The sequence below is a fragment of the Hypanus sabinus genome, chromosome 19 (assembly GCF_030144855.1).
Source record: "Hypanus sabinus isolate sHypSab1 chromosome 19, sHypSab1.hap1, whole genome shotgun sequence".
Taxonomy (NCBI): domain Eukaryota; kingdom Metazoa; phylum Chordata; class Chondrichthyes; order Myliobatiformes; family Dasyatidae; genus Hypanus; species Hypanus sabinus.
In genome coordinates this window covers 76,211,219-76,224,626 of record NC_082724.1, presented here as the reverse complement: position 1 = coordinate 76,224,626, position 13,408 = coordinate 76,211,219, and the positions used below count along the sequence as shown (strand labels likewise).

The 13,408-nt window shown below is 42.2% G+C and overlaps 1 protein-coding gene across 2 annotated transcripts in view; it reads right to left on the bottom strand.

The window, feature by feature from the left end:
• Positions 1-13,408, bottom strand: part of LOC132378073 (copine-9-like) — a 643,860-nt gene that overhangs the window by 177,598 nt on the left and 452,854 nt on the right. Inside the window, exons 1-2 of one of the 2 annotated variants that reach the window (XM_059944789.1) lie at positions 8,334-8,428; positions 7,889-7,952 (exon numbers count right to left, since the gene is read on the bottom strand). In XM_059944789.1, coding sequence (XP_059800772.1) covers positions 7,889-7,952; positions 8,334-8,374 — 105 coding nt within the window. In that variant the 5' untranslated portion in view covers positions 8,375-8,428. Of the gene's footprint in view, positions 1-7,888; positions 7,953-8,333; positions 8,429-13,408 lie in introns of those variants that run through there. The other variant, XM_059944788.1, reaches the window with a different exon arrangement.

Below are 13,408 nucleotides of genomic sequence, written 5' to 3'. Positions count from 1 at the left end.
GGGAGCACTTGGAGGAATCTCACACCTAGACAGAGAGTGCACACAGCGGGACAACATGAGAGATGAGTCTTGAACCCAGCTCTCTGGTGTTGTGATGCATCCGCTTTACAACCCATGGTAGAGTCGAGGTTAGCACAACTCTATTGTAACTTCAGGTGTTAGAGTTCAGAGACCAATTCTGGTGTCCTCTGTAAGGAGTCTGTACACCCTCCCGGTGGAACGTGTGGGTTTCAACAGTTATGTCCAACAGTCCAAAGATGTACCAGTTAGTAGGTTAATTGGTTATTGTATTGTGATTAGGCTAGGAATAAATCTGAGGATGTTGGCCATTGCAGCTTAAAGGGCCAGAAGGGCCAATTCCATGCTGTGGCTCAATCAATCAATCAGTAAGCTGCACCTCTCTGCTGTTCACACCTTGCAAAGGAGTCATCCTTACTGCTCAGCAGGCAGGGCCATTTGCATTTCAGATTGCATCGTTACAGTGAAAAACTTATTTGCAGCAGCACCACAGGTACACAGTATTCCCAGCACCTCCTGCAGATACTACTGGTAGTGCTGAGGAACGTGCCAGTAATGGATTGGCTGCCTCTCTGCTGCCTATTAAGTTCCTGTTGTTACAAATGAGGAGCAACTCTGATGAGCAGAAGGGTGTAAAGTCGCCCCCCCCCCTTTGAGAATCGCAAAATCGTTACTATTTCGGGTCTGATACCAAGGAAATGAGAGAGAGAGAGAGAGAGAGAGACAATGCAGAGATACACAAAAGTGGAATGTCTCCTCCTAACAAAAGCAGAACGGAGCCACTGATTACTGCTATTGTCTCTTGGAGAAGGAATTGTGTATTGAGTACTGTTCTATTCATTGAAACCCCTCAGGAGGCAACCAGAGTGGTCTGGTTGATGGGTTGCATCACTCCAACCTGATTGACACCTGAGACCCCATGAGTGGGGATAAAAGTAAGGTCTGGGGTAACACCCCTCAGATGCACCAGGAGAAACGCTACGAGACCGGTGGGGGCTTGTGTGTGTGTCCACTCTTGCCTGGGTGACAAGTCCACCACGGAAGAACGGTCTAGCTAAAGGACGGAGGGGTCATACGTGAATGGCCACAACAACAATGCATTGACGGATCAAGATCGTAAAGGAAAGTCGGCAAGTCAATAGCTGTTACTGTTCTCTCTCTCTCTCTCTCCCTCCAACAATTGAAACACTACGACCAACAACTACTGCAGCCTGCATGAACTGAACTTTATATTTCCATCAGACAATTCATTATCCCCTAGACAACGATAGAGCTTATTTCTTATTGATGATTATTATACCCGCACTTTTAGGTTTAGTATTGATGACGTATATTATCTGTATATTTGCAATGATATTATTTTTGAGTATTTTTACTAATAAATACTGTTAAAAATAGTATCACCAGACTACAACGGCTACTCCTATCTTTGCTGGTAAGAAACCCAGTTATGGGGTTCGTAACACCGTGTATTTGAATGTTCAGAGTATGACCAGTCTGGATAGCAGTCAATAATTAGTTGGCAGTAATTCTGATAGTGGAAGAATGACATGTACAGTATGATTCTGAGTGCCTGTCAATATGGAGATGCCTTTTTCTTTACATGGGATGACTGTTTTATTTGATACTGCAACAGTTGCATTTAACATTCTTGAGCACAAATATTATGCACTAGTTTAAAGACAGCAGACATAAATAAGTTTCTCCTGAAGTCCATTTGGCTTGTTCCTTCTGATCCAAGCAGCTGTCCCATAAAGAACACCAGAGCAGCCATTAGCTCTCAACAGCCAGACCCAACATGCAGTCTTAACTCCCATTTTCACTCACTGCATCCTCCTCTCATATTTATTTTGAATTTTAATGCAAGTGCAGACACGAACAACTTTGTAACCTCTGGGCAATGCTTTGCCAAACTCTGAGCCCTTCATAAGAAATGTTTGACGTCAGCCATAGTCTTTAAGTATTGCACCATCACATGTCCTATCCTCAGTCAGCACAGAGAGCCCAGAGTTTCAGGCTAATGAAAACCAACAGCCTGGGAGAAAGGCATCTGTAAACAACTGCTGGTTGCTGAAGCTCACCTCATTAGCTGCTGAAGGGGAATTACATGTGTAATTGAAAGAAACATTACAGTCAAATCAGCATCAGTCAGGTGTTGCTCATCGAAGCTGATAGAATTTCCACAAGAGGGAAAAGAGCTCTTTGATTCTTGAAAGGTTTACCAATTAAAGAGGGAAACGACAATATTGGCAGAAGAAATGCTTTCCTGCAGCAATGCATGAAGGTCATAGTGAATCCTTGCAGTCTCAGCAGGGCAGAGCAGTTCACAGCCTCCCAGCTGGCATGTCATATTTACATTGAAATATTGGCAGATTACCAGCCACCAGCAGTATATTCATTAAATATCCATCTCTTTTCAACCATTCTTGAGGTATATGCCCAAAATATATGGTCTTACTCTCTAAGGGTATTTCACAGTCAAAAATGTCTTGTAGGGCATTGTGTATCTCCCTCCAACAGTCTTTGATAACAGGGCATTCCCAGAAAATATGATAATGGTTTGCATTTTGATTTCCACAACTTCTCCAGCAAACAGGGAGGTTATTATCATAATGGGATTTCTGAGAGGGTGTAATCAAATATCTTATCAAGTTTTTTCCACCAGAACTCCCTCCATAAATGTATGAATGGAAATTACAATGGACATTTACAAAATGGAGAAGATAACAGCATCTGTTAATCATAAGCTGGAACAATTTGATTCATACTGGGTAAAATGGTTTAACTACGTAATGCCTGATTTTATTCTCACAAGTCAATGAATATGTTGCAAAACAAAATCACTCCCTACTTTGTACATAACCATATAACCATATAACAATTACAGCACAGAAGCAGGCCATCTCAGCCCTTCTAGTCTGTGCCAAACACTTACTCTCACCTAGACCCACTGACCCACACTCAGCCCTTAACCTTCCATTCCTTTCCTGTCTCTATACCTATACAATTTTACTTTAAATGACAATACTGAACCTGCCTCTACCACTTCTACTGGAAACTCGTTCCACACAGCTACCACTCTCTGAATAAAGAAATTCCCCCTTGTGTTACCCTAAAACTTCAACTCATGTCCTCTTGTTTGAATCTCCCCTACTCTCAATGGAAAAAGCCTATCTACGTCAACTCTATCTATCCCCCTCATAATTTCAAATACCTCTATCAAGTCCCCCCTCAGCCTTCTTACGCTCCAAAGAATAAAGACCTAACTTGTTCAACCTTTCCCTGTAACTTAGGTGCTGAAACCCAGGTAACATTCTAGTAAATCTTCTCTGTACTCTCTCTATTTTGTTGACATCTTTCCTATAATTCAGTGGCCAGAACTATACACAATACTCCAACTATACACAATACTCCAAATTCTGCCTTACCAATGCCATGTACAATTTTAACATTACATCCCAACTCCATGGATATTGTGGACCCTGGCACCAGGGAGGCAACAGACCATCCGGGATTCTCAATCTCTTCCACAGAACCTCCTATCTGTCCCTCTAACTATCGAATCCCCTAACACTACTGCTCTCCTCTTTTCCCTCCTACCCTTCTGAGCTGAGGGTCCAGTCTCGGTGCCAGAGATGCGACCACTGCAACTTGTCCCTGGTAGGTCGTTCCCATCAACAGTATCCAAAACAGTATACTTATTGTTACATAGTTTTCTTATTTCTTTCTCTCCTCTCTATAAGTGTATACCTTAGATAATTATTATGTGGAGATTTGTGACAAATATGATTACATGATATATATGTACAATATCTGAAATACATCTTATGGAAATGTTTGTTTGAAGATAAACTTCAATAAAAAATAAATTACAAAAAAAGGAATATTGGCAGATTAGGCCAATATTTTTGAGCCACACCACACAACAATCCCCAATTTAACCTTCGCCTAATCACAGGACAATTTACAATGACTAATTAACCTACTAACCGATACGTCTTTGGAAACCAGAGCACCCAGAGAAAACCATACATTCCATGGGGAGGATGTACAGATTTGAACTCTGCTCTGACGCCATGTGCCATAATAGCATCACACTAACTACTATGCGATTTGGCATCCAGGTGCTCAGTTTTTACCCCTTCTCCCAGGTTTCCTCACCTGTTTATGGTTTATGAAAAATTATTTCTGCACTTCTAAATTCCACTTTCACTGTAACATGTCGGTGTTAAATGACTTGTCTTCCTAATCTCTTTTCTCACCCTTAAAAACACGTTGCTTCCACATACAGGCAGCACTGGAGATCCTGAACCAGAGGGGATAACTTTACTCAACTTCACTCACTCCATCACTGAACTGTTCCCACAACCTATAGACTTACTTTCAAGGACTTTTCTTACGTTCTTGATATTTATTACTTATTTATCTATCTATCATTATATTATTATTTCTTTTATTCTTTCTTTTTGTATTTGCACAGTTTTGTTGTCTTTTGTAAGTTGTTTGTTTTCCATCCTACTGGGTACGGTCATTCATTTCTATCGTGTTTCATGCACTTAATGTGGATGCCCAAAAGAAAAATTAATTTCAGGGTTGTATATGGTGACATATACAGTGGCACGCAGAAGTGTTGGCACCCCTGGTCAAAATTTATGTTACTGTGAATAGCTATGCGAGTAAAAGATGAACTGATTTCTAAAAGGCATAAAGTTAAAGATGACACATTTCTTTAATATTTTATGCAAGATTACTTCATTATTTCCATCTTTTATAGTTTTAAAATAACAAAAAAGAAAAAGGGCCTGAAGCAAAAGTTTGGGCACCCTTCATGATCAACCCTTAGTAATACCCCCTTTGGCAAGTATCACAGCTTGTAAACACTTTCTGTAGCCAGTTAAGAATCTTTCAATTCTTGTTTGGGGGATTTTTGCCCATTCTTCCTTGCAAAAGGCTTCTAGTTCTGTGAGATTCTTGGGCAGTCTTGCATTCACTGCTCTTTTGAGGTCTGTCCACAGATTTTCGATGATGTTTAGGTCGGGGGACTGTGAAGGCCAGGGCAAAACATTCAGCTTGCGCCTCTTGAGTTAGTCCGTTGTAGATTTTGCAGTGTGTTTAGGATCATTATCCTGTTGTAGAAGCCATCCTCTTTTCATCTTCAGCTGTTTTTTATAGATGGTGTGATGTTTGCTTCCAGAATTTGCTGGTATTTAATTGAATTCATTCTTCCCTCTACCAGTGAAATGTTCCCTGTGCCACTGGCTGCAACACAAGCCCAAAGCATGATCAATCCACCCCTGTGCTTAACAGTTGAAGAGGTGTTCTTTTCATGAAATTCTGCACCTTTTTTTTTCCCAAACATACCTTTGCTCATTGCAGCCAAAAAGTTCTATTTTAACTTCATCAGTCTAAAGGACTTGTTTCCAAAATGCATCAGGCTTGTTTATATGTTCCTTTGCAAACTTCTAATGCTGTATTTTGTGGTGAGGATGCAGGAAAGGTTTTCTTCTGATGACTCTTCCATGAAGTTTATATTTGTGTAGGTGTCACAGCACAGTAGAACAGTGCACCACCACTCCAGAGTCTGCTAAATCTTCCTGAAGGCCTTTTGCAGTCAAATGGGGGTTTGTTTGGCCTTTCTAGCAATTCTACAAGCGGTTCTCTTGGGAAGTTTTATCAGTCTTCCGGGCCTTAACTTGACCTTCACCGTTCCTGTTAGCTGCCATTTCTTAATTACATTATGAACTGAGGAACTGGCTACCTGAAAATTCTTTGCTATCTTCTTATAGCCTTCTCCTGCTTTGTGGCCATCATTACTTTAATTTTCAGAGTGCTAGGCAGCTGCTTAGAGGAGCCCATTGCTGCTGATTGTTGGGACAAGGTTTGAGGAGTCAGGGTATTTATAAAACTTTGAAATTTGCATCACCTGGCCTTTCCTAATGATAACTGTGAACAAGCCATTGCCCCAACAAGCTATTTAAGGTCTGAGACCTTAGTAGTTATCTGACAGCTCAAATCTCTTGGGGTGCCCTAACTTTCGCATGGTGCTCCTTCCCTTTTTTCTCACTCTAAAATTGTACAAAACAAAAATAATACACTAAATCTTGCTTAAAATGTTGAAAAGAATGTTTCATAAACTTTTGGAGATAAGTTCATCTTCTACTCACTTAACTATTCACAGTAACAGAAATTTTGACCGGAGTGCACAAACTTTTGAATGCCACTGTATGTACATTGATAATGAACTTACTTTCAACTTTGAACCTATCACAGCTAATTCGACCCATTTCAATCACAACCTTCATTGTTGTCTATGTAAAGGTTACACATTGTCTCTGTGACTGTGTGGGTTTCTTCCCACATCTCAACAATGTGCAGATTGGTGGACCAAGTAGCCATCGTGATTCAACCCTGTCATACCCTGTCCTACAGTGAGGAGTTGTAAAATGAGTGTGGTGGGGGTTTGTCAGGAAATGTGTGTGTGTAAATTAATTGAGCAGTGCAAAAAGAGAGGAAAAATTAGTGATCATGGATTTACTGTCCTTTCAGAAATCTAATGGTGGAGCAGATGAAGCTGTACCTAAAACATCAAGTGTGTGTCTTCAGGTTCCTGTACCTCCTCGCTAATGGTAGCAATGACATTGGGTGATGGAATGATGGAAGTCCTTCTTGATGGTTGTCTCCTTTTTGAGGCATCACCTTTGGAAGGTGAACTCATTGTTGGGGAGACAAGTGCCCATGATAAAGCTGGCTGAGTTTACAACTTTGTGCAGCCTCTTCCAGTCCTTTGCAGTGGCCCCTCCATACCAGTTAAATATGAGAATAGCAAAGGAAAGACAGGAGGGAAAGGCATCAGAAATGGGCTGACATTTAGTGAAAGCAAGAGACAGAAATGGGGAAGTCAGATATCTATCTACACAAATTAGACTGAAAGGGCTGAAGCTAAGGTTAATTCTGGAGACTTGAGGTATGATTCCCCCCTTTAAACAGTATTCAGATTTACTCACAAGACTATTCCATGTTGCAGTAAGTCTAACCCTCTGGAATATAAAATGTTGATTTTGATGCTTGCTTCATACATGTTTTCTATTTATTCTCAATGTATTGTTATTGGACACACATACCACAGACGGCTATTGTGGTCTTGAATTTAGGTTGCATTTATCTACTGATTTTCCTGTATTGCCCAGATAGCAACTCTTCATTATTTTTCTTGCACCCAAGAACAAGTTCCAGGGATCACAATGCGCAGGCCTTTTGGAGTGAAGCTACGATGACTTGAAACTGAACAGAGTAGAAGGTTTTGGTTTCTGTTTTGTTACTGTGTTGGAGCAGAGAACTTTGAAATCAAGGCTCTCTCTTCTTCTCCAAGAAATGTTAGCCAATCACATTCAACTGGTTTTGCACCCTTTAGCCAATAGGAAAGACAGCCTTGGCTTGAAGTGTGGAAATCCTTTAGGCTGGGAACAGAAACTGCAGGTGAACTCCAGTCTTTAATGCCAGCCATAGGGATTCAGAACCCAGTGGTCATGTGGGAGGAGTTAAGTGGATAATCACACCCTTCTAAAATTCATTGTGAAAAATGCAAACATCTTCACAATAAATGTCTGAGAGAAAGATATTTCTGTCAGTTTGTTAAAGTGCTGCACTGCAATTTTGTGACATTCTGGAAGACTTCCATCACATACTGGTTTCAGTTCATGGCATTTCACAGTTCTTGTTAGAGGTCATTTTTATCAGCCTGCCTTACCAAACAGAAACAGGCAGGGAGCCAGACAGCAATGTAGTGTGATTTCCCTGACTAAAATGACAAAAGAAAACATGCACTAACACCAACAGAGAACAATAACAAGGTAATACTGCCCACACTGACCCGACAGTTACTCAGCTCTTCAGCAGACAAGATCAGTGTTCCACATTTTTTTCCGGGAAGTCCCCTAGAGAGATGAGAAGAGAACAGACCATCATTCATTGGCTAATTCAGGACAGTTTATTACAGAGACCCAGAAAGATGACAGATTGAGGCCTAGGCCATCCTACCACACACAATTAAAAGCAGACTTTTAGCCTTTGAGGCGTGCTGTGCATCTTATTAAAATATGACAAGGTAAGACTGCTTTAGTTAATTAGAACCAAAACAGGAAGTGATTTATTCCCTTATTCAATAGCAAAACATTTTTGAGAACCTTACAAAATCATTTCTACACGGACAGCAGCCACTTGGTCTGTTCAGTTTGTACTGGCTCAGTGTAGAGCAACTCAGTTAGTCCTCTTTCATCTGCCCTTTCCTCACAATAATCCACTTCTGCCAGTCCTACCTAGGGTTTCGGCCTGAAACATCGATTGCACATTTTTCCATAGATGCTGCCCGGCCTGCTGAGCTCCTTTAGCATTTTGTGTGTGTTGCTCGGATTTCCAGCATCTGCAGATTTTCTCTTGTTTGTGGTTTAATATCACTGGCATATGTTGTGAAATTTGTTGTTTTGCAGCAGCAATACATTGCAATACATAATAATAAAACTAAAAAATTACAGTAAACGTATATATTAAACAAAAGTAAATTAAATAAATAGTCCAAAAAGAGGAGATAAAATAGTGAGGTAGGATTTATGGGCCTATTGTCCGTTCAGAAATGTGATTGTGGAGAGCAAGAAGAAACTGTTTCTAAAATGTGGAATGTGCGTCTTCAGTCTCCTGTACCTCCTCACTGATGGGAGCAATGAGACGAGGGCATGTCCTGGGTGATGGGGGTCTTTATTGACGGATGCCACCTTTCTCAGGCTTCACCTTTTGAAGGTGTCCTCAAGACTGGGGACTTTAATGCCCCTGATGGAGCTGGCTGAGTTTACAGTTTTTACAATTCCTGTGTAGTGGACCCTCCATACCAGATGGTGTAACATCCTCCTTAATATATAACTTGCTAACATCCTCCTTAGAATATCCATCTGAAAGCTGGCCATAATGATGCAAGTTTTCACTCAGTCTGGGTTGAAAGTATAACTCACCCTACTGGCTGCTGCTTTATTCTGGGATCCTAGCATAGACATTCGTCAAAAATATTTCAGCCATAGCAAAATGAAGAGCATCCTCTATTGTTTGCTTCAGCTTAAGAAGATAGACTTCCATTTTCTTTGGCAGTTTAACGGGGCATGACTGCGCAAGCACGTGTAAGTCGGACCGTGAGGCAGCGGAAGTATTTAAAGAGAGCAGTTAGATGGAGCGGGCGACGTTGTAGCAAGCAACGGAGTAGAGGGAGACAGAGTAGGAAGGCTTTGTCTCGAGAGGCTTCGGCGAGCCGAGGCTGAGGACAAGCTTCACTCCAAGTGAGGTAAGGCCGGGTAAGTTCATTTAAAAGGAGAATGCTTCAAAAGTTGAGGCAAATATTGGGTAGGTCATGGCAGCTGAGATCGGCCCCATGGTTTGTTCATCCTGCAGCATATGGGAAATCAGGGATACTTCCAGTGTCCCTGACGACTATGTGTGCAGGAAATGCGTCCAGCTGCAGCTTCTGGCAGACCGCATTGAGCATCTGGAACTGCAATTGGATTCATACTGGAACATCCGCGATGCTGAGAAAGTCGTGAATAGCACGTTCAGTGAATTGGCCACATCGCAGGTAAAGGCTACACAGGCAGAAAGGGAAGGGGTGGCCACTTGACAGCGTAGCAGTAGGCAGGTAGTGCAGGAGTCCCCTGGGGTCATCTCTCTCCTAAACAGATATACTGTTTTGGATACTGTTGGGGGAGATGTCTCATCAGGGGAAGGCAGCAGCAGCCGAGTTCATTGCACCATGGGTAGCTCTGCGGCACAGGAGGGAAGCAAAAGGAGTGGGAGAGCTATAGTGATAGGGGATTCGATTGTAAGGGGAATAGATAGGCGTTTCTGCAGCCGCAAATGAGACTCCAGGATGTTATGTTGCCTTCCTGGTGCAAGGGTCAAGGACGTCTCTGAGCGGCTGCAGGACATTCTGGAATGGGAGGGTGAACAGCCAGTGGTCGTGGTGCACATAGGTACCAACGATAGAAGTAAAAAACAGGATGAGGTCCTACAAGGTGAATTTAGGGAGTTAGGAGATAAACTAAGAAGTAGGACCACAAAGGTAATAATCTCTGGATTACTACCAGTGCCACGTGCTAGTCAGAGTAGAAATAGGAGGATATTTCAGATGAATACATGGCTTGAAAAATGGTTCAAGGAGGAGGGATTCAAATTTCTGGGGCATTAGAACCAGTTCTGGGGGAGGTGGGACCGGTATAAACAGGACGGTCTGCATCTGGGCTGGACTGGAACCAATGTCCTAGGGGGAGCGTTTGCTACTGCTGTTCAGGAGGATTTAAACTAATGTGGCGGGGGATGGGAACAAGTGCAGAGAGACAGAGGAGTGTAAAATTAGGGTAGAAGCAAAAAAGTATTAAGGTGAAAAGTAAAAGTGGCAGGCAGGCAAATCCAGGGCAAAAAGCAAAAAGGACCACTTTTCAACATAATTGTATAAGGGCTAAGAGTGTTGTAAAAACAAGCCTGAAGGTTTTGTGTGTCAATGCGAGGAGCATTCGTAACAAGGTAGATGAATTGAATGTGCAAGTAGTTATTAATGAATATGATATAGTCGGGATCACAGAGACATGGCTCCAGGGTGACCAAGGATGGGAGCTCAACATGCAGGGATATTCAATATTCAGGAGGATTAGACAGGAAAGAAAAGGAGGTGGGGTAGCATTGCTGGTTAGAGAGGAGATTAACGTAATAGAAAGGAAGGACATTAGCCTGGAGGATGTGGAATCAATATGGGTAGAGCTGCATAACACGAAGGGGCAGAAAACGCTGGTGGGAGTTGTGTACAGGCCACCTAACAGTAGTAGTGAGGTTGGGGGTGGCATTAAACAGGAAATTAGAAATGAGTGCAATAAAGGAACAGGAGTTATAATGGGTGACTTCAATCTACATATAGATTGGGTGAACCAAATTGGTAAGGGTGCTGAGGAAGAGGATTTCTTGGAATGTATGTGGGATGGTTTTCTGAACCAACATGTCGAGGAACCAACTAGAGAGCAGGCCATTCTAGACTGGGTATTGAGCAATGAGCAAGGGTTAGTTAGCAATCTTGCCGCGTGAGGCCCCTTGGGTAAGAGTGACCATAATATGGTGGAATTCTTCATTATCATGGAGAGTGACATAGTTAATTCAGAAACAAAGGTTCTGAACTTAAAGAAGGGTAACTTTGAAGGTATGAGACGTGAATTAGCTAAGATAGACTGGCAAATGATACTTAAAGGGTTGACGGTGGATATGCAATGGCAAGAGTGTAAAGATCACATGGATGACCTACAACAATTGTTCTTCCCAGTTTGGCAAAAGAATAAACCAGGGAAGGTAGTGCACTCATGGCTGACAAAGGAAATTAGGGATAGTATCAAGTCCAAAGAAGAAACATACAAATTAGCCAGAAAAAGTGGCACACCTGAGGACTGGGAAAAATTCAAAGTCCAGCAGAGGAGGAGAAAGGGCTTAATTAGGAAAGGGACAAAAGAATATGAGAGAAAGCTGGCAGGGAACATAAAAACTGACTGTAAAAGCTTTTATAGATATGCGAAAAGAAAAAGATTGGTTAAGACAAATGTAGGTCCCTTACAGTCAGAAGCAGATGAATTGATCATGGGGAACAAAGACATGGCAGACCAATTGAATAACTACTTTGGTTCTGTCTTCACTAAGGAGGACATAAATAATCTTCCGGAAATAGTAGGGAACTGAGGGTCTAGTGAGATGGTGGAACTGAGGGAAATACATGTTAGTAGGGAAGTGGTGTTAGGTAAATTGAAGGGATTAAAGGCAGATAAATCCCTAGGGCCAGATGGTCTGCATCCCAGAGTGCTTAAGGAAGTAGCCCAAGAAATAATGGATACATTAGTGATAATTTTTCAAAACTCTTTAGATTCTGGATTAGTTCTTGAGGATTGGAGGGTGGCTAATGTAACCCCACTTTTTAAAAAAGGAGGGAGAAAGAAACCGGGGAATTATAGACCGGTTAGTTGACATCGGTGGTGGGGAAATTGCTAGAGTCAATTATCAAAGATGTGATAACAGCACATTTGGAAAGCGGTGAAATCATCGGACAAAGTCAGCATGGATTTGTGAAAAGGAAAGTCATGTCTGACGAACCTTATAGAATTTTTTGAAGATGTAACTAGTAGAGTGGATAGGGGAGAGCCAGTGGATGTGGCATATTTAGATTTTCAAAAGGCTTTTGACAAGGTCCCACACAGGAGATTAGTGTGCAAGCTTAAAGCACACGGTATTGGGGATATGGTATTGATGTGGATAGAGAATTGGTTGGCAAACAGGAAGCAAAGAGTGGGAATAAACGGGACCTTTTCAGAATGGCAGGCAGTGACTAGTGGGGCACCGCAAGGCTCAGTGCTGGGACCTTAGTTGTTTACAATATATAGTAACGATTTAGACGAGGGAATTAAATGCAGCAACTCCAAGTTTGCGGATGGCACGAAGCTGGGCTGCGGTGTTAGCTGTGAGGAGGATGCTTAGAGGATGCAGGGTGACTTGGATAAGTTAGGTGAGTGGGCAAATTCATGGTCGATGCAATTTAATGTGGATAAATGTGAGGTTATCCACCTTGGTTGCCAGAACAGGAAAACAGCTTATTATCTGAATGGTGGCCAATTAGGAAAAAGGGAGGTGCAATGAGACCTGGGTGTCACTGTACACCAGTTATTGAAAGTGGGCATGCAGGTACAGCAGGCGGTGAAAAAGGCGAATGGTATGTTGGCATTCATAGCAAGGGGATTTAAGTACAGGAGCAGGGAGGTTTTACTGCAGTTGTAAAAGGCCTTGGTGAGACCACAGCTGGAGTGTCATGTGCAGTTTTGGTCCCCTAATCTGAGGAAAGACATTCTTGCCATTGAGGGAGTACAGAGAAGGTTCACCAGATTGATTCTAGGGATGGCAGGACTTTCATATGAAGAAAGACTGGATCGACTAGGCTTATATTTGCTGGAATTTAGAAGATTGAGGGGGGATCTTATTGAAAAGTATAAAATTCCAAAGGGATTGGACAGGCTAGATAGTTCCCAATGTTGGGGAAGTCCCGAACAAGTGGTCACAGATTAAGGATAAAGGGGAAGCCTTTTAGGACTGAGATGAGGAAAAACTTCTTCACACAGAGAGTGGTGAATCTGTGGAATTCTCTGCCACAGGAAACAGTTGAGGCCGGTTCATTGGCCTTATTTAAGAGAGAGTTAGATATGGCCCTTGTGGCTAAAGGGATCAGGGGTATGGAGAGAAGGCAGGTACAGGGTTCTGAGTTGGATGATCAGCCATGATGGCAGAAGCTAGAAACCTTGAGCAATTTACATAAGCCATCTAGGCCATGCCCTCTTCT